Source organism: Triturus cristatus, chromosome 9 (assembly GCF_964204655.1).
Source record: "Triturus cristatus chromosome 9, aTriCri1.1, whole genome shotgun sequence".
Lineage (NCBI taxonomy): Eukaryota > Metazoa > Chordata > Amphibia > Caudata > Salamandridae > Triturus > Triturus cristatus.
The window spans coordinates 762371606-762398779 of NC_140592.1; the positions used below are offsets into that span (position 1 = coordinate 762371606).

At 41.8% G+C, this 27174-nt stretch overlaps 1 protein-coding gene across 2 annotated transcripts in view; it reads left to right on the forward strand.

Moving 5' to 3' along the window:
- Nucleotides 1-27174, forward strand: part of LOC146798800 (uncharacterized) — a 209232-nt gene that overhangs the window by 47298 nt on the left and 134760 nt on the right. For both annotated transcript variants that reach the window (XM_085626100.1, XM_085626099.1), the window contains exons 2-3: nucleotides 20046-20145; nucleotides 23435-23596. In XM_085626100.1, the coding sequence (XP_085482226.1) occupies nucleotides 20127-20145; nucleotides 23435-23596 (181 nt within the window). In that variant the 5' untranslated portion in view covers nucleotides 20046-20126. The remainder of the gene's footprint in view (nucleotides 1-20045; nucleotides 20146-23434; nucleotides 23597-27174) is intronic.

Below are 27174 nucleotides of genomic sequence, written 5' to 3' on the forward strand. Positions count from 1 at the left end.
GTCCTCATTCAGTGAAAAAAAACATTCCCCGTCGGCTGAGGCTCCCTCTTTTTTCTCTGGGCCCACATTTTTAATATCAGTGACCAACATAGAGTTTTTTCCTGTTGGGTTAGAGTCGTTATTTGCTTCCTTGCCCCTTTTCCTGCCCATCTCAGCTTCTAATTGTATAAGTGCCTCTAACATATCCGTACTTCCAGATACCCCAGGTGCAGATGAGCACTTACTAGAATCTGGTATTAAGTTCTTTTTAGGCCCCATTATTGCTTCCAGCTCACTGTCGTTAGGGGATATAGGTTGTAGTACCTTAGACTCTGTAACGCCTGCGTTGCCTTCTCCGCCGCCGCCGCCCCCGTAGCTGCTGGCGAGTGCTGCTGTCGAAGCGTGTGGTTGCCTAGCAGCGGACGCCTCCGGTGCGTCCTCGAGGACGTTCGTGGTCACGGTTTGCTCGGTGTTCGGCTCAATCTGCAGAAGGGGATTTTTCCTGGCTGTGAAGACTTCCGTCAAGGTAGACTGCCTTAATGTTGCGTCTTTCCCCTTATTCTCACCCTGAGATACACTTGTGGATGTATCTTTGCTGAGATGCTCTGGGACTTGCCTGGAGCGGGTTCGATCGAGGCTATCTGCTACTGTCGAGTCTGTTTTCTGTTGTGCCTCGGCATTCTCCGCTTTCTCCATCGCCCGAGGTTTGATCGTCTTTTCATTTTTCTTCATCCTTTGAGGTGGTATTGCTTTCCGTATTGCGCCTGACCCTCGCTGTTGTATTCCCGGAGGTGGGTCACTACTGCTTCTTTTCGGATCCGCATTATTGCCTTTTTCATCTTCTCGCTGGCTCTTTGACACGTCGTAATGCGGGATTGTTTTATCTTTCTCCTTATCCTTGAGAGCTTTTACCAATCGCGCCGGCATCCTCGTCAATTGACCCCGCACCGTGGTTTCCCACTTACTTAGTCTTAGGACGAGCTGGGTGAATTGGGTTTTAGACGTGGGATATTTTGACCAGAAGCTGGTTAGTCCTGCCTGTATCCAAACAGTGAAATCCATAGGAGAGGTATATGGAGTAAATTCTTCATCCAACAGCCATCAGGTGTAACGGGGAGAGAGAACTGGAGCGTCTTCTCACCACAACCTCACGGCGGCCATCTTGCCCCCCCATCCCGTAATTTGTTTTAGAAAATTTGAATTTGAGGGTGAGGCCCTGGGGGATGAGGTCCCCAGGGCCACAAAAAAGTAAAAGGGGGGCCACACAGCCCCCCTTTAAAAAAAAATAAAGCGATCGTCCACGGCCCGCCCCCTCACAAGCACACTCTGCATGTACGTTTTAAATTGGGGAATTAATTTCTCTTCAATATTGGGGGTCCCTGGGGGCCAACTAGCCCACCAGGTACCTCCAGTGAGCGCCACAGGGCTGCGTTGCAGAGAGGTGTTCCAGGCCACGCCCCTTTTTACACCTCTCTGCAACGCAGCCTTGTGGCTCTTACTGGAGGTACCTGGTGGGCTAGTTGGACCCCAGGGACCCTCAGGATTCAAAGGGACTTAATCCCCCAACTTCAAACGTGCCACGGGGCGCGTTTGCATAATGGTGAAGGTAGGGGGCGGGGCCTGAGGTGATATGTGTGCAAACACACCCTGTGGCGCATTTTAAGTTGGGGAATTAATTCCTCTTCAATCCTGAGGTCCCCTGGGGGCCAACTAGTCCACCAGATACCTACAGTAAGTGCCACGGAGCTGCGTTGCAGAGTGTTGTAAAAAGGGGCGTGGCCTCTGAACACCTCTCTGCAACCCAGCTCCCTGGCGCATACTGGAAGTATCTGGTGGACTAGTTGGCCCCCAGGGGACCTCAGGATTGAGGAGGAATTAATTCCCCAACTTAAAACGTGCCACAGGGCGTGTTTGCACACATATCACCTCAGGCCCCGCCCCCTTCCTTTACCATTGTGCAAATATTCCTCTAAAATCAGCCGAACTACGAATTCCGATTTACTCACCTGTTATCAGGAGAGAACCCAGTGCTGCATCTTTTAGCCCAGCACTGACCCTGTAAAGTAATTCTAAGCGTACTTACCAGTAACTTGTATTTCCTTCCATAGGAATCCATTGTGTGGTTTTCAGCAGAAAAGTTTCTAAGTGTCTATTTTCACAAACTAAAAATATTCCTAAAAAATCATCTGTATGACTCAAACACATTCTTTCAACTGTTTACAGGAGATTCACCAGTGCTGGATCCAGGATCCACCACTGAGTAAGAAAAAGTAACGATAACACCACTTACCTGCTAAGTGAATTTTCTGCCATAGGATAACATTGGTGATTTTATGTGAAACATTTTCGAAGTGTCAACTTTTAAAACACAATATTATTCCTTAAAAATCACTACTGTAACAAAAACGCTTTTTCTCAACTGTTTACAGGAGATGTCCAAGGACTGAATCTAGGATCCAGTCCTGTGGTTAGAAAAGTAATCCATAAAGTAACTAAGTGCATTTGACTAGAAATTCACATTGAGCTCAATGTTGCATTGTGTTTGAAATTGTGTTGCCCATTGCAACAACTGTAACTACTGTCCTTAAGTCTATTGCCTATTTGCAAAGTATTTAAACTAAAGTAATTCATTCTGAGAAAGTATATTTTGTATTGTAATGTATAATGTAATTAAAAAAAAATCTAAAAATAAATAGTTTAAAATTCAGTAAATCAGAATCAAAAACATCAGTATAACAATTAATACATTAAAAATTGTCATATACAAAACCTTTGAAATTCCCTGAAAAACCATAGGTTTCAGGCCTGACAGTTAGGAATTAGCATTTAAAAAACCTTTGAAATTCACTGAAAAAAACATCGGTTTCAGGCCTGATATATAGTTAGGAATTAGCATTTAAAAAACCTTCGAAATTCACTGAAAAAAACAATAGGTTTTAGGGGTGTTATAGTTAGCTGGACATTTCACTCAAACAAAACCATTGAAATTCCTCCGATATAGTTAGTTGTACTAACTACATATCACGCGCCCGCAATCCACTGCTGATGATGTCACATATTACATCATTCATGACATGGTCAGTGACATCACTGATGACATCTCAAATGACATCACTGATGACATCATCTACGTGACAATCCGATACACCTCATCATACACTAGTATAACCTTTCATCACGCACTGTAAAATACAGAGTGCCAGATTTAAAACCATTGACACACCAATACAATTTTCTAAACACCCACTCAGTGATTCCTAGATCTATACACACATCTAATCACTTACCTATAGATTCACTCATACATGCTGTCAATGATCAATAGCACACTATCAAATATACTTATACGCCTATATCGACATTACACACCAGCACACATCCTAATCACTTATGAAGACATCCTACTCACTTATGCAAACAATGGATCATACTTACTTTTACTTAGCTATACACTTATAAAAACACCACTTAATCTATTCACATAGATAAGAACTCATACTTAGTGTGTTATAAAAACACTATTACAAGTATACAGTTATCCATACAGTCACTCATACAATCACTGAGTCTTATGTATACTTTTTTATATACAGCAATTGACACATACACTGGCTTTTATTTTTCTAGTTTGTTGGACGTGTACCATTGAGACATATATTGGCTCATCACCACACCCATAAAGATATTCACTCACCCAAACAACTGTTATAACATGTACTTTTAACTTCATATACCTACTGAATCAACTATCCACACATCTTTGGGCAGTCACACCCCCCCACCGAACCACATACACATTCACTCTCTCATACAAATACTCAGTTAACTAATCAATAACTAATATAGACTTTCACGTAGCTAGTAACCAACTGGTATAGCAGTTTACACAACAACTGACAAAGTGATACAGATATTCACACAGTTAAGTCACTATCCAATATATTTAGTGAGACACTATAAATTAGTCAAGTAAACAGTCAATCACACTGCTACTAAATCCTCCATCCAGATATTTATATTTATATATCCACTCATTCTTCAATGCAAATTGCTATATATATATATATATATATATATATATATATATATATATGATACATATTTAAATAACGAACCAAACCACATTCACATGATGTCATCAGTGATGTCATTTGAGATGTCATCAGTGATGTCACTGACCATGTCATAAATGATGTAATATGTGACATCATCAGCAGTGGATTACGGGCGTGCGAGATGTAGTTAGTACAACTAACTATATCGGAGGAATTTCAATGGTTTTGTTCGAGTGAAATGTCCAGCTAACATTAACACCCCTAAAACCTATTGTTTTTTCAGTGAATTTCTAAGGTTTTTGAAAAGCTAATTCCTAACTATATCAGGCCTGAAACCTATGGTTTTTTAAATGCTAATTCCTAACTATATCCGGCCTGAAACCTATGTTTTTTTCAGTGAATTTCAAAGGTTTTTTAAATGCTAATTTCTAACTATATCAGGCCTGAAACCTATGTTTTTTCAGTGAATATATATATATATATATATGTATAATATAGCTTTTATTTATATTAATCAGACCTGGATGGACACAAATGACAAGTTTCAGATCTTGAATGAATGATCTACATAGAGGACAAGTGACCTCACTCTTCATGGGCTTGCCCATTTTGAGAAACTACATTGATGCAGGAGACCGCCTGTTCATAAATTAAAAATGAATCTGCGCAGCTCAGGACTAGTTAAACTTAAATAGGTTTGCATTCTTTTAATTTGCAGCAAATCACAAAGATATTGATGGAAGTGAGATTTTATAGAAGTCTCCATGTCTTAAAAAAACTTCTATTTAAAGTACGTTTTTTTCATTAGGCCTGTAAGATGGCTCTGTGTCAAATAAATTGCATGCTGATCAATGTTTATGCTTAATCACTTAGATGTCTGTATCTTTTATTTTGTTGAAGTATACTCTCTAGAGGTATCAGTCAGCAAATCATCCATAAAAATGCCACTTAGGGTATCGGGCTTTGTGTCTATTCTCTTGTGCCCTCATTTTAAGGCTACCCAATAGGGCTTGTATATGATCACGGGGAAGCTAAGTTCTAAGCAAATACAGGGTTACTCTGCCATATAGTCAATAAAGTTCTCAGTTTTCCTGTTTGCCATATTCAAGAACATGTACTTATTATAGGGATTGTATTCAATCCCACACAGCAAAATAGGTGGAATTTTACCATTAATATACTTTAAGTGTGTATCAAATGTGCTTTTATAAACTTCGTTATAAAAGACCTATTTTCTAGTACCTACCTTTAGCTTATTACCTCCTAGCTATTTGTATGATGAAGGCTTTTCTATTTTTGCTATTCCCAAATTCCAATTGAAGCCTACTGGTGGGGAAATGTGGTGCAGGATCATGACCTCTGACCCCCCCCCCCCCCGCCTCTTTCCTTTTAAAGGATTTTCTTGGGGAAAAGTGTAGATGCTTGTTAATCCACATTGAAAACGGATTGGGGGTTGATCAAGGATCATAACATCATCAGCATAAAATATAATCTCAATGGCTTTATACCGATAATTGGTGGAAGTTTATTGCTACAGGCATGTACCGTAGGAAGATTGACCGTGAATATAAAGAGAAAATAAGATGAGGTGCCCTTGTTTTAATCCATTTTTTTTTGGGATACTCTGCTTGTTACCCATTAAAACATGTGTCCAATTCTCAGCAGAAAGTGAAATTAAGACATTCAGTCATTTCTCCAGACTTTGTAGGGCAGCTAACTTCCACCAGTGTGCTTCTGTCTACCCTAACAGATGTCCTGGTAAAGTTGATAAAAGCTACGTAGAATTACTGTTTTTTCTTTAGCACGCACTTCTCATAGATTAATTGTGAAATTGCTACCCGGTCTACAGTGGCTTGGTTTTGCCTAAATCTTATCTGTTCCATTGGAAGTCATTTCCCCTTGTCCGCCCACTCTTGGAGATGTTCTAGAAGGATGGCATAGTAAATTTGACCTCTTGCATCCAATAATGCTATCTGCTTATACTTTCTTGGTTTGCATTTAGACTCTTTCTAATACATTGGAATTAATATGCTGCCTTTCCACAAACCCAGAACGATGGCATGTATAAGGCATGATGCAAATAATGGTGTTATCATTCTGCTTCAGAATTCCGCCTCTTGTTTTAGAAATAATATAGGGATATTATTGGGCCCTAAATTGTAGCATCTCTGCCTTCTCACTCATCCTTAGAAAATACTAGAAATTAATAAATAGAAAAGCTTGATTCTGTGGAATCAATCTTAAGTGCATTCGAAACCTATAGTTCTTATAAGAATAATAAGCAATCCATTGTTTTTTGCTGATATTGAAACTGAGGTGTTTTGAATGTTGGCATTTAATATATTAGCTGTAATCTCCCAATATGCTTTGCTATTTCTAAACCATATTGCCTTGGAAAATGAGTACCAGAGTTAAAGAGCCTCCTGCTCCTGTTCTTCTAATCTGAGCCTTTTTTGCAATCTCAAAGTTTTCAATTCTTGTTTTATAATTGGCTTCTAGTGAGTTTATTTAGCTATAATTTGAGTGTTTTCCGCACATCTTTGCAACTATTGAATTCGTTCTTTGAGTTGTGCATATTTATTTGTAAATAATAATCTTAAGAATAGCACGAGTGAGGGCATTTTCAAATTGATTGTTACCAATTGATGATCACTTAAATTAGTTTGAACTATATTCATTTAATGATGCCATGTAGACCAGCCCAGAACTTCCACCTTATGTAAGACGATTTGTAAAAGCAGTTGTATCTCCCTTTAACCTCCCAATCAATATTATTAACCAAATGAGGGTCATAATTGGAGTTCTTCCTCTATTGTCTCACAAGCCAGCCTCCAATCAGGATCTTTGCAATCTTTGAAAATATTGCGAGTAGTAGTTTTTTTCATTAAACTCTTTCTCCATCAAGATATTATCTAAGTCATATTTAACACACATTTCTAGATTTTCTTCCCCTATTTTATGTTACAGCATCCCATTTTCTTCTTGGAGGCATACAAACATTGCATATTGTTAGGTTATTAGGATTTCCATCATTTGACAAATTAAGAGACCAGAAAAATATTGTAAACAATTTAAGAATGTCAGCATAACTCTAAAACTCCAGTTATAACCAGTGCTGAAACAAACAGTCAGGCTTCTGCAGGGTCAGCCTTTATCTTAGAAATTTGCTGGTTTGTGTCAAATGTAGTAATTGGAGCATTCCTATTAGCCTATTGCCCAGGTTTCTTGTAGCCATATGATGGCAAAAACATAGTGAACTCCATGAAAACTGTAATATTTATATTTTTTAGGCCTTCACAATTTCAGCTATAAATTCCTTAGCAGATGAAGAATTTGCGTTTTAAAATAGCTGGGAGGCAGTCCCAAAAAGAATTTTCTTTGTTATAGTTTAAATTATTTTCTACTTGGATGGGAGATACAGTTCGATGACCTTGACTTGTTAGATACATTTTCGGCAGATGCAGGTGCTGTATACAGATGTCGGGGATAGTACAGAATGAGAATGATTTATGGTCATTCACACTTTTAGGTCCTTTTTAGAGGCTTGGCTGGATTACATAGATCTTTTTCTATGTCTATTCCTATTTGATGAAAAACACTACACATTAGATATTATTAGCTCTGTGGGTACTTTAATTTGCATCTTCCCTGTGGAAATGTGCTCTTTCGTAGTCTAACATTACTATGCTGGCGATATCACTACTATTTATCACTCTCAACTGAGGAATAGCAAAGAAAATATTTAGAAGATGAAGCTAATTTGAATAATTTTCAGATTCAGGAAACAAAATCTCCAAATTCTAACAGAAATGAGTCACAGATCGCAAATTTACATCTAGGTTAGACTAACATACTTGTTCTGGAACCGCTACTGTTTGCACAGTTCTCCTAGACTGTTCCGTACACTGCTTTCGTATTAATGCCAGAATTGCTGATTGGAATAAGTTGAAATGTTGGCACCATTAGATTTAAAAATGAATATTTTATACGATTTAGAGAGAGTAAAGTCTGAATTCTACATCGCTTACATTTCATTTTGGACAATTGTAGGAGACTGACTATTTTTTTCTTGTTTAGAGGTGAATCTTCTGAACCGGATTAAAATCATCTTGAGGAGAGGGAGGGTAGAGAAATGCTAAAAACTGTGAGAGGGTTTTGGTATTTTATTATTTAGTTGTATGTCTTCTTGCGTATAGTTGCCAGAAACTTTGATTTATGGCTTGTTTCAGTAAATGTTGACTGAACCTCAGTCTTAGACTTATTTACAGCGAAAATCGTATAGTGGAATAATTTTTTCCCTCTATGGGTTATCTGTTTTCCTCAAATAGATGTTTGAGTGAGGATATTTGATCACTCTCTGCTTGGTGGGGCATTCTATTTTGAAGCTTGATTTTTTCATAAACTTTTTTTGTATTTTTTTTTGTATGTTCACCTCCATTTTGTCTACTGAGGTATGCAGAACCAGGTGGACTGGAGGTGTCCATACATACCTGAATAGAGAAATCATTTGATTGAGGAGGGAGGTAAGATGGCTGTCAATTTAGTCTTAACATTATGTTCATCAGACACACTAATGCTTTCAATATTTCTGTTACAATACTCAATGTAAGGTCTGAGTTTGCAGGGGATTTCTCTAAGAAAGATAGAATTGATGAAATCACTCAATTAAACAGATATTCTGATATAATTATGGTGTCCCCAGTCAAGTTTAATGAATATGAAAATGATATAATATATAGAGAAAACCTATAACTCGGAGTACCTTTCTGTGGCTACTTCTCAGTCTTTTTTTCGTTCACCTACACATTTTTACCAGGTCTTACTAATCACCTTTTCAGACCTCCTGTTTGTGTTGGCATCAGCAGTAAAGTTCCTCGGCAGATAAGGGAGTGTTTATTCATAAGAGAACAGACTGAGAGGTCCTACGTTTAGAGAAGACTTAGTGATATCATCCATTGTTGAAGTAGTGTACGGAGCTCAACTGGATTTCAATTTAAGAGTATTAGAATCAGCTGTTAAATTTGAAAAATCGTTTATATTATTATTATTTTGTATTAGTTCAATTTATGCATTGACCACTCTTTAGCTTTTTACAGCTGGTATGACTGCTGGACTTTAAAAGTAAGAAATAATAGGTTTCTTTGACAAAGCACTCCTTCTCCCTTTCTGTACTGTGGAGTCTTTGGTTTTTCAGGGAATGCTAGCTTTGGATCCATAGGGGAGGCAGAGCTGGCTAGGTACTCCCTGATATAGTTATGTGGGGTTACCATGTAAGAAAGTTTCCCAGCATCCAAACGGGACCAGACTGGGGGGAGGCACCAAGCGGGTGTTCCCTGAAGCATTGCCGAGGAAGTGGCGAGAAGGTAGGGAGGGAGTAGAGAGGGGGGCAGTGAGGCATGGCAGGCACTTCACATCAACCCACCCTCAAGAAGTGAGACCAGGTAAGAAGAAATGTTCTGGCCTTATCTTGCAAATTGTAGATGGTCCTCTCATAAGAAGCAGATGTGTAAGTAGCTATAAGCCATTCCTCGTGCTCCGGCAACTGTGGACAAAGTCCGTGACCCAGGATGTTGAGCTTATCCGCCGTCACGGTGATAGTGAGCATTCTACGGGTATGATGAGTCATCTGAGGAGAGTCCGCCATGTCATGGAGCAGAACCAGAGGATGCAGTACTGAAGCGGGCACAGCTATCGTCTCCCTCAACGTAGAGCTCACCTAGGCCCAGAAAGGGCGAATGTCTGGGCAATTGTAGAGTATATGAACAATGTCGCAGTGTACATGACCGCCCTTCCAGCAAGAGGAATGGGGCAGTAGCCCTGCCCACTTGAATCCCACCGGCGTCCATTGCCACCCCTGCAGGATTTTAAAGAGGCAGAATTTCATCTGGGCCTCCTCTTGTTCAGCATTGGACGAACACACACCGAGCGACGGTGGGGCCACTTTTGGGGAAGCAATTTAAAAAAAAAATTGTCTGGTATATCAGATGGATTTGGTGGTTTTCATTTACACAACCATACAAAACGCATTGGGTTCTATTTCTCCAGCCAAGAGTTTTGGAATACTTAATCGCCGGACACCCCATATTGGTTAAGATAGTTGACTCTTGACCGTGATCTCTGACACTGTTGCTTCATGTGATCGGGATTAGATGGACATTGTTTTTATGGGATTAGTTCAGTTTTTAAGAAAGTTTTCTCCCTCTTTGAGCGAAGGGACCTCACAACAGGGTCATAATGAAGTGGGACCCTTTAAGTGCTAGTAATAAGATATTCGCTGGGAGGAGTCATAAATATGTTTGTCCTGACAAAGGTGGTACTTGTGCTTTGAGACCACTGAAACGTGTCGACAGAACATATAAACATGACCCACAGTGCCTGGACAATTGCAATATGTTACTGAACACATTCATTTATACCCAATGACAATTGAAGAGGGAGTGTACTTGCATATGTGAAACCATTTGGAGTTTCTTATAAATTCCCCTCCTTTGTTGACATTGTTTTTTCATATTTGCCTTTTATGTTGTTATTTTCTTACTGGTCCATTGATTGTGCTATGTAACACGATTTTCAATGTAGGAATTTTAATTATTTTATAATTTAAAGATTATTTTATAATTAAAGGCCAATGTGTTTTTTCAAACTTCTGTGGTATCTAATCAGTTTGAGTGATGTGAGTGCACATATTTTTTAAGTTATTCATCGGGGAGAACTTTTAGTACTTTCTGGATCCTGTGAACCCCGGCCTAGGTTCTCCAGGAGCCCTGCCCAGTCCTCCTCATCGTACTCCACCTGGAGGCGATACTGCAGAGTTTACATCATGTGCACCGCCTGCGGCTGGTAGTACAGATGGTGAATCAGAATGTTATTCTCACCAGACATCACACTTTTAAACTGCCCCCATGCGTTGAGATAATTGAGCACCGGAGAGAGGGTCCAAGGCTGAGGGCCTAGTCTATGTTTTTGGCATTGGCGCAATTGCGTACATCACCACTGTTGGTTAGGAGAGAGGCCGAATTTGTCGCAGAGCAACTTGAAAGATTGGAATCTACCCCGGTAGATCAGGTGGCTCAGAGTGTGAATCTCTGCCTCCCGCCAGGGGCCCCAATTTAGCGCAGCCCCCCTATTCAAAGGCCAGCATTGTACCAAATGGGTGCCTTATCATGGAGGTGAGCCTCCACTGAGTGAAGCTTATGAACCCGTGCCCTTGTTCTGGACATCCCCATGATCATGAGGTTTGCCGGCCTGGCTGTGGTGACAACAGGTATATATAGGGAGATCAGCCCTGCTTGACTGTCCATGGTATGATTCTCTATTGCGACCAACAGTGCAGGGGAGGGGGAGGGGCCCGAACCAGAGTATGCCTATATGCCGGTTGTGCCTGGTGCAAGGCCATACAATAATGCTCAATGGATGGGAGACCAAGGCTTCCGGAGGATATATGGGCAATAAGTTTCCCATCGGCCAGACGGGGTCTCGTTGACCCCAGATGAAGGAGTTAATGCCCTGTCAACCTGTTACAGGATTGTAAGCAGTGTCAACAGAGGAAGTTTGCCCAGCACATAGGTGAATCTCAGGAGGGTCACCCTCTGCACAGCCTGCGACCTCGCCCACAACGACAGATTCAGGTGTGTCCATTTCTCAAAATCAAGCCTCATCCGCTCCAGGAGCGGGTCTAGGTTGTCCCACCACCATGCGCTCCAGACCTCTGTTGACATGGATACCCAAATACTTGACATGGGAGGCTCTCCACTGGAACGGCAAACCATCAATGGCAGCATGTGTGGTGACCCTCGAGCGACAGAGCTATGCTCTTCCTCTAATTAACCTTGTAACCAGAGATGACTGTGAAAGTGTCAATCGAACCAACAACGCCGGGATGGAGGAGTAGAGCGCTGCTAGTGTGAGCAGGATGTAATCTACATATAAGTACAGTATCAAGGTATAACCACAATCTGCTTTTACTGGCATAGTGCCACAGCCAGGGGGTCCATGGCGAGGCGTAACAGCAAAGAGGACAGCGGGCACTACTGCCGTGTCCCCCAGCAGACCGATAAAAGGGTCAGAGAGGAAGCTGCCACAATTGACGTGCGGCGAGGGAGAGTCCTAGAGCCAGTGGACCCTGGAGATAAACTCTGCCAAGTCTAAATTTCCAGAGTGCAGCAAACGGATAGTCCTACTCTATCCTGTCAAAGGCCTTCTCGGCGCCCAGTGACTGGGCCAGAGTGGCCTCTGGCAGGTCTGTAGCTAGCCAGACCGCATGACTCAACATATGCATATGGTTACGCGATGTTCGACCAGCGACAAACCCCACCTGTGTATGATGAACCAGGGAGGGAATAGCCCATTTAAGATGAGCCTCCAAAATGCTGGCCAAGATCTTGACATTGCCATTAAGAAAAGAGATGAGGCGTTAACTGCTACAGAGGAGGGGGCTCTTGCCCAGGCTCGGGGAGGACCGTGATAAGGGCCTTGTTGGTGAAGAGGCCAAGGGAACTCATCCAGTCAACCTCCTTGAAAGCATTGTGGAGGGAATCCACTACTTGAACTTTAGTCCATTTGTTAAACTCGTCTGGGAAGCCCTCCTCCCTGGGGGCTTTATGTCATCCCTTTGCCGCAGCTGCGCCCCCAAAATCCTCCCCATCTACTCCGTGTTTTGTAGTATCTGTACCTCGATTTCAGGAGCGCGTATTCAGCTTTGGAGGTAAAGAGTGTTGAGTTTCATGCAGGCCTTCTCGAGGCTGCGCCTAGCAGCATTTGAGGGGTGGACCATGTGGACACGCGTGAGACTAGCTATGTCTCCCTCAACGTTCATTGCTGTACCTCCCTTTGTTTGTTGAATATAGCTACATCCCTCATCAGCTGATCCCTGACACTCTTTTACCACCGCCGACAGGGTGAGAGTCGAGTCCATTGATAACTTGTTATGCTGTAGATTTTCCTTTTTCTTAAGAGGATACACAGCTGCCCAGGCAGTACTAAGGGGCTGCTTGCTTGCCACTCATTTCATCTGCAGTGTGCAAAATCGCACGTGGCAATTTCCTCTAAATTAGGTGACCATTATGGAATGCTTTTGCCCATACTGAGTCATTGTTTTAACATTCCAAGATGAGCAACACATTGGTTCTTAACTTGGTGACTACATTGAAACTTTAAAAAAAAAAGATTGACCATGTACAATGCCACTGCAAGACGTCTACATTTAGTTTTGTTAGTGCAAGCATGTGCCTGTCGTGTTTCGACAGTAGTATTTTATATTTTCTTCTGCATTCTTTTAATTTATAGTGCATAGATTTGTAAGTATGTGTGTTTAATTGTACTTGCATCAGTGGGAGAGCGTATGAATAAACCGATGGATGGATGGGTTGATGGATAAATGAATGCCTGAGCACAAAGATGACTGACAGAATACTAATATAATGACAAATTGAGTGCCCAAACCCATCAGTGACACCAAAGGCACTTTTATTCATAAACCTGACCTTTTTGCCTTGATGCATAAAATGTGTCAAGAGACACAACACCCCCTTTCTCCAGTGCTACAGGTGCTGCTTCTGTTCCATTATCTACCAAAATTGGCTTGCACACCTACAACTATTCACTCATTTCCACCTCAAACTCCTGAATCAGAATATTTTGATAGTTTTGTACCCTTAATCATTCCACGCAGGGCGTCACTAATCCAGTAATCATTTTAAGGTAGTAGTAATCTGGGAATACTCCTACTTCTTCAGTAGCAGTTTGTGTTGTTACATAGATTAAAAACCGTAACCACAGAACAGCACAAATGGGTTTAATAGATAGGCTCTTACCCGCAGGTTCCCCTTCCTGGTTTAAGTCCCACAATGGGGTACAGGGATTTTCTCACTAGACACTGTAGGCCCCACCTGCTGCCACCTTCACTCAGTATTGGCCGTCAGCCTTCCACTGTGTAGTAGAAGCTATAGAAGCAAGTTGCCTCATAGAACATACCCGCACCCTACTGCCTTCTTGTCACATCTATTGGCCTCCTGAGGGAAGATGAAGGTGGTGGTGTGGGAAGGGCCAAGAGCCCTATTCTTAGTGCAGTCCCTAGAGTAACACAGCTGGAGCTAGCATGCATGGGGGGCATGAGCACAACTGGCTTCTACAGAGTGGTAGGGAGTCAAAGCAAAACAATTCTGAATGGGCAGGGAGATAAGGTTTTTTTGTGGAATGATGCCAAGGATTTTGTTGGAATAAAGAGCATGTTAAGATAAAAGGTTGTGGGAAATTCATTGCAGACATGTGAGAGAAAAGTACGGAAAATACAGTTGTAATTAGCTGACAGTTATAATTTACTCTGCATATTCTCTGTTATGTTTAATGGTTTCTGTTGTGCTTGAGGCAGCAGGAAGAGACTGAGATCTATCTGGATTGCTGGTGTTTTAGATAGTCCAGTTTTGGGGAAGGTTGGAACTTAAATGTGTATATAAGCTGCAACACTGCACCAACCTAGTCAGAATGGCTGCATGGCACTGTGTACATGTCCAACAAAAAAAGCGATGGTAATCGCTCTGAGAAGTCCCACTAACCCATACGACAACATGAGTGAGGTAGGAAGTAGAAGAGCAGTCCGAGTTCGCAACCAGAGTAGAAACTACCCAATAGGGTAAAGGCTTCCGGGGACAACATTACCCTCCATAGGCATTTATTAACATGGTGAAAGTCTTCTGTCCCACAAAACCTGGGCACTGAGGGCTAGGGGTGTGGATGGGGAGTATACTATGGTAATCCTTGTGTCCTCTCACAACTAATACCAAAATCCAGTTTGCAACAGCCACTGACCCCCAATAAACCCAGAGACAGAAGTCTAGTTGAACAAACATAGGATTTTCTAGCAACCAGACAATGGATACGAGAATTGCTTTGGTACCCTGATTCCTTTCCTTTCAATAGCGCCTTGCAGTTCTATGTAAAACCTAGAGACAGAAGTCTGGGGGGGGGGGGGGGGGCAAAAGCAGGGGTTTTCAGCAACCACACAGTAGATACACAATAATTGTTTTAGCATTCTGTTTTCCTTACTTTAAAATACACACTCAGTGTTACACACAAATCCAGCATACCTGTCAAGCAGATCTTGACGGTCCGGAAGGACTTGACATTGTAATGTGACAAATTATGTTTACAGCCCGCACCTAGCATATTTTGTGAGGTTCAGAGGAATCATCTGCTCATGCAGGTCAATGTATGTTGTGCTCCTGGGAAGAACTTCACACCTTTTTCACATCCATTCAAATGCTAATTACTGCCTTGCAGTAGTGGGAGAGCAACTGTAAGTGTAGCCTCCTGGAACTTTATGCAGGGAAAAGGTAATTTTCTAAAAGTTACTTTTCCTTAATATTTATTAAAAATCCGAATTCGCCATTGAATTAGTTTTTTAATACCTATTAAAATAGTTGTTTAAATATTTTCCTCACTAGTCCCTTTCCCGAGATACAGTATTAAGATTTTTAGGTCTCGCCTACGCAGCGCGCATGCGCTGCATAGGAGGAGACCTTTAGGAATCGATTCGCCTTTTCTGCCAAAAACGTGCACGCTTTGCATTGCTTTCAATGGCAACGCGTGCACGTTTGGCGATTCCCTTGCGGGAGCAAGCTTTGAAACGATCTGTTTGTAATTAACTTTCAAACAGATGGTTCCCTCTGCTCGCTCCCACAAGGGAAACAGGCGCAGGCCCCCTCCTCTCCCCCTGCTGCCTCCTCCTCTCCTCGTCTCATTTCGTTGGTTTATGGCCGTCTTGGTTGTAGTGTTTAGCGAAGTTACTTTGTTTTTTACAACACAATTTTTAATTCAATAATTGATTTTTACTGATAAGCCTTTTGCCGGTCCCTGAACTAAAGTTACAAAACCTCTAGAATATACGTACATTCTCTACCTTGTGTATCCTCTAAGGTGCCTAACTGTTCCATAATCCCTACCCTTCCCCATTATTTCAGATAAACATATTTTAGTCCTTGCGCTTTCCGTGCCGTTGCAGTAGCGCCTATAACTTGGCTTTCACAAACAGAGCGCTTTAGGCAGAACACTGTTGCCTCATGTGCACAGCTCCTCATTAAAGCCACATAGTTGACACCGAACAGCACCCCCCCCACCTCTCGCCCTCACCACAGCAACTGCACCACAATTATAGAGTTTATATACCAAACATGAGGACAGGGGGCATATTGCTTGCTTGCATTACAGCCAATGGCAGCCTGGCTGAATTTCTGACTGCACAACAGACACATAACGAACAGCCGGGGAAGCATGCTCGCCCAAAGGCACAAATATACAGTGTGTTTGTGCACAGGGCATAGCGAGGAGAACAGAATATAAGGTGATACACGAAGTGATGACAGGAGGAATTTTGCTTTGTCAGTTGTGTTTGCACGATAGTTTTGACCACAAGATATGTCAAGCGCCAACAGTACAACTCGTTTAGTGTTTTGTAGAATGAAAGTTCTTCTCGAACGTCACTGGGGCCCGGGGAATTGGTACCCTCTGGGCACCAGTAGTGCAAGCTTCCACTGTAGGCACATGCCCCAAACAGTTGTCACATGGGCATTAGAAGTGACATCACGCACCCTATCATGCACGTGGCTTGCATCGGGTATGCACATGTGCATGGTGGGTGACATGGGGAGGGAGGGGGAGAGGACGTGGCATGAAGGCCTTGGAACTGAGGAATCTGGGTCGGGTCTAGGTTCAAGGTCCTTTTATTCTGGGCAAATCACTTAATCTCCCGGTGCCCATGAAAATGAATAAAACTGCACAAAATAAATAGGACAATGGCAGCTTCTGTTCAACCCTTGCACTCTGATTTTGTAAAGCAAAAATGTGCAGTAATTTTACCATGGGGGTCGCCAACAAATTCCCTTGTTCAGGTGACTCAGCATCTACCAAGAATACAGTTCTGAACACTCGAGATCCTAGCATTTTCTGACAAGCATTAACAAAGCTAATAGGTCTCGCCTACACGGTGAGAGCTATTACCTTTATCAATGTGTAGCAGCACAATGGCGGTCGCACGGGACGCACAACTCAAATTTTTTATTTGCCCCAACATTTTTAATCATTCCTCTGATACTGCTTCTAATCACCAACAATGGCAGCTAGCAGCGAGCAGGACAACAGGATCTAGGGAAGCACGCGCTGCCCGTACAAAAAATGTTTTGTTCGCGTAGAAGCACGGGCTCCATTCCATTTGTGCACTGCAGAGACCCAGGCTGTTACATTAAAAAAACGGCATGTCCTTTTGTAGAAGTTGCAGCAGCCCACTTTTTGTTTGTAAGGACAAGGTCTCAGAGAGCCTCTGTGCAGCAGCGAGCCCTGAACACTGCTTGATTCATGCAAACGCCGTGGAACATTCTGGGGAAACGATATAAGCACATATCTTAGGTAAGATTACCTACCTGCATCCACATTTTATTGATTTATGTGGCATGATAGGGGTTTCACCCATGTTTCTTTTACTTTAAAGTAATGGAGGTACCTACAAGTGTTCTATTTAACTAGTTACTAAGGACTTCATCCACATTCATTACCAGTACTTCATGGGCGTTCACGTTCTATTTATTAACACTGCATGCTAAGGGCATCATCTCGGAGTCAAAAGCGCAGCTGCTGCTTCCTTTGATTTAACATACTATACAGCAGAGTACAAGGTACAAGCAACCCAAAAGTCCCTTAGTCTAACCATTTTGTGCACGCACACCACTTCTTGTCCGACTTCAGGATCAGTACATTCAGTAACCGCCTCCCCTGGTTCCTCTGCTCTCTTCTGTGATTAGTCTGGGTCAGGAGGAGTGCCACCCCAGCTGCTGGATTTACTTTAGGCTTTAATTAACTCTCCTAACTAATGTCTGCTGAGCCTACTTTTCATTGGAACCATAACAGCATATAGACAATAATAGTGCATTCCTTGAAATTAAGAAAATACTTAAATGCCCCCCACCCTGTCAGACAGATCTGTGGGCACATGACTGCTGTATGACTAGACTACGGCATAGTGAACATTCTCTAGAGTTGTGATTTCCTGTAGCCTGTCCCATTGTATCTTCCCAGTTTTTGTTTAAAGATTAGAAAATAAAAAGAGCATTATCGCATTTGGATGAACAAAGCACAGGGTGGTTCTTGTTTGTCCGTTAGCTCCATTTAGTCTTTGTTTTAGTGTCACAGAAGGTGTATGGTTTGTAGGTTCTCATTTCTGGTGTTCACCAGTGAATTGTTTCAATTGCAAAATAAACAGAGGTGAGGCAGAGCAAATAATATGTTTTACACCCTTGAGTCAAGGAACAGAGCATATTAAAGAAATGGGGCTACCTGCTTGGATATACCCAGTAAAATAATTGCATCTATGTTGACAAGCAAAGTAGCCCATTGTTCGGCATTGCTTATTGTACACAGCTTTGTTGGCTTGAGGGAGATGTTGAGGCAGGTCTCTATAAAAAAGGGTGCACAGTAGTGTTAAAAAAGACATGTTTATATTATTTCTTTAATAGGATCTTTCAGTTGTACATAATATTTTCTTGGTTATATTTAAGGTAACAAAAATGCTTATAACACTTTTATATTATAACTTTTCAACATACTGCTCAAGTAACACACTACTCTACAACATGACTTAAAAACATTGGCAAAGCCAATCGCTCTGGCTGAACACTTATAAGGTACCAAAGGCGAGAGCTATTGGCTATGCCAATGCTTGTTTTATCTGTAATCTGGTACTCTATATAGGACAGCTAGGTCTGCCACAGTGCAAAATAGCTTTTGGGTTTTAGTCACTGTAATGACTTTGTTAACATGAAATTTCTACATGTCCTACTTTTAAATACCATGCACCCTGCCATGTGAGCGACATGACCTGCAATCCATATTTAACCTAAAGGCCCTGGGTACGTATACCAATTAGAAATATGCCTATTAAACTATGTTTAAAACTGAAGCACAGGCCTTACCACTGGTTAGCAGGTCTAACACCAGCAAAGATATAGTCCAGCAAAAGGAGTGACCAAGCAGAAAAGGCAGATTTCCAACAGTCTTGTACAAACACTTGACGCGATAAGTGTTTTACCATCAATTTTAATATATTATCTGTAAGGAAACCTATTATTGAGGGATGGTTATTCCTTGTTATTCAATGAATCTTAGCTGATAAGTGAAATAGACTCCAATAAATCAATACCATTTAGTGGACTTAGTTCATCCTCACTTATCTGATTTGTTGGTATAGGTCACCAGTAGGAACTTGGAGAGACATTTCATAAATAGATGTCATGCAATAAGAATAACTATTTGGTGGAGTGTAGTCCAAGTTAATATATCAATTTTTTAGGCAGGTAATTAAAAGTTCCAATTATTTGGCACATTGGTGAATGCGGTAATAACGTATGCGTAGAACTCAACACAGATGGTGAGGGCTGTCCAGGTATATAAGCATTCATAAAAGTGTCCCTGTGTATATAGGACTGGAAGAAATTGGTTATTAAATGTTTTGGCAGAGCATTCATTTCTATGGGGGTTGAGGTTTTTGGCTGAACCACAGGTTGTAAATCCTTTTGAGAATTTGTGGCCATTACAGGTGTATTCTTACATAACAGATGCATTTCTGCAACCGCTTAACCAATGAAGCATACGTCTTATTGTAAAGAACCTAAAGGGTCGAAGGCTGTTTATATACTAAAATGTCAAACACACAATGCACAGAAACGGTATAACATATTTATGTTTACTGCAAACATGTCCCAGACCCATTTAAGCATCAGAATGTTCGCTTTTTTCCTCCTTATTTTTGCTTAATATGCTTGCAATAAAATAAATACCCTTCACACCCCTGGCAAGGCCATCCCATTTGCTTGTTCTTTTTGGTGTCCCATGTTGTGTTTTTTTTTTTTTTTTTGTATTTTAGTCTGCTGCTTGATTTATTGCCATGTTTTTGTATTTATGAATATTTAGATACAAGTTACAGTAAGTGATGCAGAGTTCAAACGTGTTATCGCTTTCTGTTATCAGGTTCTCAACTGAAAATTATTTAAGTTTTGAGACTGTCACGGGTCTATCGCACATTATTCGAACCACAAGAAGAAAAGAAAAATGGAAAGTTGCACTACAGGTGAGGATGACCGATTTTAGTCTAAATCATATTTGACCACTTTCTCTAAAATAACTTTCGGACAACAGACTGAATGGGGAAATTTAGGTTTGTGGCCTGGTGCGTGGACTGGCTATCCCTTTGCTGCATGAGTTCATCATTAGTCTGTTATTTCTTTGTTTGCTTGGGGGAAATCGATAATGCGTTCTAATTCCATGCCAAAACTCAGGCTGCCCCAGCGCCCGGAGATGAAGGAGGGGGAGAGTGAATTTAGACCTTTTCATCTCATCCCATTTGATTAATAATGACCTACTAGGCCTCACACTCCTACTGTCAAAATAAGAGCATAAAATGGGCAGGTTTGTTTAGACTCTTATCTCTCTTCCTTAAAGCTCATAGCAGTCTGGTGCTGACCTGTCCAGAGTTTGGGTTGCTTTGCTTCTAATCCTGCCTCCTGTTCTTCTGCTGGGGACCTCCAGGAAGTCATAATCTTCTTCCACCCTCTAATTGAACCACCTGACCGTTAACCAGGAGTGATTGGCCAATTTACAAGCTCTTTAAACTCCCAAATACTAGAACAGTCTTATTTTTAGCTCATGCTATCTTTCACCAACACATTCTTGAAGAATCAGCCTGTGGTGCACACCATAGATTACGCCAAGCACTGCCACAGTTGCACTACAAACACATCTCTACCCCTTGATCCTGCAGCGTATTTTTCGGACATGGTGATGATTTTTCCCTAGATATAAAGCAACTAAGGTTTTGTAATAGCTGGTTTCTATCAAAGTAGCAACCATTAAATGCTCGAAATTAAGAACAATTATTTGTTTACCCTTAATGAGATAGTGTGGTTTCTTTCGGGGTAGGATACTCCCAACTCTCTTTGCGGTTCATGCACAAACACACACAGCATCATCTCAAACCACCTTTTGATTGCTTACCTTCACAAACATACCGATGGTGATGAATACCCTACATTACTGTACAGCAACAGAATGTAATGAAAGTAACAATGCTATAAAAACGAATTTTAATCTAAGAAGTTAGAGCTAAAGATAATATATCCAACCCTGAGGACAGTTGACTCACTTCAAATGTGGTATCAGGATCATAGTTCGCACAAAAAAAAGGTTTGGAGGGAGAGAAACATGGTCTCGTGCATTTTCCTTTTGTTTGACTTCCTCTCGAAAGCAACCATTTGAATGCAACATTGCTACCTTTCATGGGTTCTAGTTGGACCAATCCTACACACAGTATAGTGCCGATGATATGGAAGAAGGGCTGAGACAAAATCATTCTTTAAGGTGTGCGCCTCTGGCCAGTTTCCAGACCAGGGTTTTTTTTCTAGGTATTTCTGTCTTGGCAGGGTAGACGTTAGCCATCCGGAGCTGGTCTGGTTTCAACAAAAGATCGTTGCTCTGGATGATGATTCAAAGCCAGGCAGCCAATGCATTCAGCTTTACAAGGCAGAATGAAATCTAAGAAGGAGGGCCTGAGGATATGCAGCAATAAGGGAAAACAGCTTAATATGGCTACCACTATCCTTATGAAGCACGGTACATCTTTAGGTGCTACATACATGTTTGGCGGGGTGAGTAGGAGCGCACGGGTACACTCGCCCTGCACAGGGGGAATAAGGGGACCAAGCCGTTACATACTGACCAGATTTAGTGGAGAAATCCGGTAAATGTTATCCTCCTTCCCCCAAGTTGGATATCAAGGACAGTACTCGAATACTGGAATCAGCTGCCACCAAGTGTGCCTTGGTCTTGTCCTGGAGTGGTAGGTAAACAAAAAATGGAGATTAACTTTGGGTGATCCCCAGAAACCCTCCAGGGTCTCTCACTCCACTGATGAACAGCACACCATAATCTTGTAGAGCACAAGTCAGATGGCTTCTGACAGGGGTCTCTTGTACCTTTAAACACAGGAGTTTTCCAGAACATCAAAATAAGGAGCAGGTGGTCACATTGACAATGCACCAGAATTTTTCGACTCTACAGCCACAAACAAATCTTTGAATATGTTATTGGTATGTAACTTTATCACCTTGAAACTGTAGGCAATGATTTTATCTTTCAAATATCTTGTATGTTTACATACTGCTTATCGTGAAATACATTGCAGCAGAGTTTTTATTGCGGTACAAGGGTTCTTGAGAAAAGACTTTTAAGAAGGAACGACTGTTTGACTTTTCATAATAAGTGATGAATTATTCGAGCCACTTTTAACCATGAGAATGGGGGTAAAGGTAGCAATGGTAAAAGTCCTAGGGCAGACAGACGAGAATCGGACTCTAGTATTTAAAACCAGGGCACTATAAGACCTATAATTTGTTCTTAAGTTGGACACACAAACAGGTAATTCAGACCCAGCATTCTCTCTCTACCATAAATCAGGTTGCTTATATACTATGAATGCTGAGTCTTATTTTATGCTAAATGGAACTTTTAAAGAGCTCTTACACCCACGGGTCTCTAGGTGCTTGAATAAAACCAAATACGAGGTGAAAGTGTGTCTTTATTTGAACAGTACGGTTTTTAATTGTTTTCTAAAAAGATCAGTGGCTGAACTTTGATGCTCAAAGGCGGCAAGTTCTATAACTTTTGGGCCAAAACTGAAAATGCACTGCTCCTGAGTTAGGGAGGGGGTGGGGTGGGGGGAGGGTTCCCTGAGTTTTTTCTCTTCTCAAAACCTTTTTATGGAGTCATCAAATAAATTAATCACATTTGTTAGTAAGAAGCAAGAGTATAGGTTAATCAGTGTAATAGTTTTCTAGCAGGTGACTTCTATACAGCATTTTCGATACAAAGAATTAGACAATTCGGGTATGTAAACGACAGCCCCTAACATTACAAACAACTGTGTCTTATACCGAATAATAGGCCAAAAATCTTACCCATCAGGCCATTCCGTGTTTGTTATAATCTGGTGTAGCAAAACTTTTGTCCTGTGATATGTCCTCATATGGTTTCCACTTCTGCAGGTTGTGGTGGGGGAGGCTCTAGTAGGAGACCTCTGAAATCTGCCCAACGTTTCCATATTTTAAAGTGCTTCTGCGGGCACCCCCGCGCTTTAAAAATAGGTTGTTCCTGGCCCATACACCAGTCAAGGCCGTCCTTGCAGGCACCCAAATATCTTTTTGCCTGGGTAAAACACAAGAATAATAGGTGTCTTTTGGGGTCCCTGTGTTTTAAGGGCCGGGATCCTCCTATTTTTATTTATTTGCATTTAGTAGTTGGTTTTCTCTTCAGTAAGTTATACTTAAATATTGAAATAAACATAGCATGAATTTCTTCCCAAACAGAAGTGAAGTGCCTCCTTGCACAGGATATCGATGTAGCCCAGGAGATTGATGTCCCACAAGAGACTGATGTATCGGGATTGCCTATCCAGTTAAGACAACCCAGCAGGGTGTCACTTCGAGGGTCACGAGGTGCTCTGGCGAAGCTGGTGATAGTGCGGCCTGGTATGTAACTGTTTCTGGTGGTTATCAGAGAGTAGAAAAACATTAATGTGGACAGAATGCATTTGAACATTTCAGATTTTATTGAGGATTTTCAGAGAGCTATCTATGCCCTCAAACAATCCTGTTCTTTTTTTAATGCGGTATGGAAAGTTGTTAATGGCTTCTAATTAAGCTGACCATAATAATGCAGGGTTTTATTTAAACTCTGCACCCAACTGGGCTCAGTTTTGGACCAGCTACAGTCCGGCTGATCTTAAGGTCTACAGTGATATGCTGGGCATGATATTTGATGGGTTCACCAGACCTGATATTGCCTATCTGCATGCTGTAATTGATGAAGTGGGCATTGTGTCCTTCTGCAACGTTTGACTCGCATGTTTGCATTTCGACATTTGTATGTCCATTTACCAGTGTGTGGCTGCTGTTGTCCTGATGGGCTCTTTTTTAAATGTTCATGTTTGCATTTATTGAGTTTTTCAGATGCTGTGGCCCACATAAGTATTCCTCAGTGGGTGCCGCTTTGGCAGGTAATAGTCCGCCCAGGAAAATATGATGTCCTTCATCAAAGTTTGAAGTCTTTTATACAGAGCATGAGTTTTAGTTCTGGGGAGTTCAAGGTCTGATAAAAGGAAAGTTCTGTTTATGGGTCCAAATAATAGATTGTTCAACCCTCTAAATTTTAGCAATCTGTTCTGCCAAGCTCTAAAGCACTTTGTCTGGGAGTTGTGCTAAATTCACTTATGCCCCTTAGTACTTTAAATTAGTGCTGTAGTGACTTTTTATCACTATCGTTTATGACTTATTTGATATGTAATCTTTTTACCTTCTGAAGAATGATATACTATAGTTGCTGCCATAGTGCTTTCCCACCTTGCTCACAAAAATTCTTTGTATGTGGGTCTTACCAATTATCGGCTTGACCTTGTCAAGCCCATTCAAACTTTAGTGGCAAGGCACATCACTGGCAATTTAAATTTCTCTCCTCCACCGCCTTTGCAAAAATACTCCAGGGTGCATGTTCAAGGGATATATTCAGTTATATTTAGTAGCGGGTAGTTTGGAAGAGAGTCATCTTGCTAGCTTTCCTCAGAGGCGACCTCTTTGATCTCTGAGGGAAAATCGAGCAAGACCGTTTCATTAGAATTGTCTGTCACCTCTACTGATGTATCTGGACCTGGGAACCCCCAATAGTTGGTGGTTGACTCAGTGGCGAGGAAGGAATGATAACATTCTATACAGGTAATTTGGTTGTGCAAAGATTTAAAGAGTGATTCCTGCTCTTATGGGCACTTTATAGAGCTCCTCCAAGGTTAAGTGGTCCCTTTATCAGTCTTGCTGTGCTGCTTTTATATCACAACACCACAGTAAAATGTTTCTGTGTAATATAATTTTTAGCTGACATTTTTGCTGATAGCATCTTGAAACTACCTACTTGCTTTAGTCAATGTATGGAATATTATTTTTCAGAATTCCTGAATCGGAAAACCACTGATGGAAAAAAAAACTGCCTTTCACTGAGTGGGCATGCTGATATCCTTAGTGAGATGGACCCCTTCTGTCTTTAAGTAGGAGGCCTGCATAATGGGGTCTTAAAGAAGGCTTATGGGTTTGTACTGTAGCAGGTAGTGCATGTTATGACCACTTCAGTTGCTGAACCCATTTCATTTTAGGCCCCTTCAACTCCTTCATTCATTAAGGATAAGTATATGTAGTAAACTGGACCTTTTGCAGATGTCCTCCCCACACACTATCTGCTGCTAGATGCTGTGGCAGTTGATCTGAAAGTGTGCTGGGTCCTGCTAACCAGGCCCCTGCGCCAGTGCTCTTTCGCTTAAACTGTAGCTGTGAATTGCTACACCCAATTTCCAAGTACTTTTACACCCCTGTAAGGCCCTAGTATATGATACCAGTGGCACCCAGGGCAGGGATGTAAAAGGGAGACCGGGGCTGCAGCACTTGTACCCCCCCCCCCCCCCTCAGTGACTCTAGTGAAACCAAAGGCTGCAGGTCTGCTATATCAGCCTGCACAAGAAGCTTGCCTGGCTGAGTTCGACCCTGCACTCACCATGTGTGACAGTGTCACCTTACTGTATTTAATATATGTCAGTCACCCCTAATGTAGGCCTTCTAAAGCCCAGGAGGCAGGGTGCATTTTATTATATGTGTGGAAATATATATGCAAGCATATATTGCTCTGTGGTACAATTCTAAACGTAATTCTACTGCAAGTGACTGACCCTCCATAGGATAACATGGGCTTGGCACTGGACATACCTCAGGTGTCCAGTTCCATTGTGGAAAAGTTGATTTTCCTCATGTTTTTTAACCCCTGACACGATGGTGGTGTTGAGGTTTAAGCAGCATGTACCTAGGTTGCACTTTAGACTGTGTCCACCAAGTTATCTCAGTGTTCTCGTGCCTTGTCGTTCTTTTGCAAGGGTTTTCTGCCAAGACAGAAGTCTGACTTCATGCTGGGAACAGTGTGTGCTGCTCCCAGAGGCCAGAGACAAAGACCTGTGTCTGCAGGAGGTGACGCCTCCGCCCACACAGTGAATGGACCATCACTGCGGTGAGCCTCAAAAGGCTTAAGGGGAACCGCAGACACTAGAACCTTAAATTCGAAAAAAAGAAGTGACCCATTTCCACGAAAAGGCAGGACTCCACGAAGAGTTGCGCTAAGCTCTACACCTGTGGCAGCCACCCTGCACCCACTGGATCGTGACTCGACCAAGGCAAGAGACTGGATCCAAAAGGAAGGTGAAACCTTCTGCAAACTCCAGACTTCACAAGAACTAGTCCACCGGTACAAACCACTAAATCCACGACCTTGAAGTACTGTCCAATGAGTTGTCCGGCATGGCTGCTCAAAGTCTCTAGGCAGGTGGCTTCTGGGAAACTGTAGTCCTAACCCTCAGTGAGGCTCAGCTTTCTACACTGTTCCCCTGGTCCCCTGCAAGATTTCCTCAACCTCAGTGCTTGCAGTCACCAAGACTTGCTGTGGTCAATCCGACTACTATCTGCTTTACTCAACGCTTCAAGAGGAGAGATCCAACTGCACGAATGACCAACGACCCCTGTGGCTTCATCGTAAAGATGCTGCATTTGTTATCTTGGCACACCTGTCAGTGCCGCTGACTGCGGATCCCTTCAGCACCACGGATAGCCAAGAGCACCTCTGCTCAGCAAGGTAAAATTGTGCCAGCTGTTGTGAACTGATTTAGCGACTCAGGAGACCTTAACCTCAAGTGGGTTCAGTTGAGCTCAATCTCTTGAGTAACCCGATTGCTTATATGTGTTTTTCCCATTGACCTCAACGTTAATGTTTTTTCACACTGCAAAATACTGATATATTTAATGCTTTCAAAATATTAACTCCAGTTATCCTGATTGTATATCGATTTCGTTTTGGTGTCTAAAAATTAATAAAAATCATAGCTATTTTTATGAATTGGTGTTGGATTTCTCTTGAGTCGTGACAGTCGTGAAAGTAGCCTGTCTGTTCCTTGCCACTTTGCCAGGACTTACGAGAGAGTAACCAGGGTCCATCTTTGTGTATTTTGCTAGTATTACATGGTAGG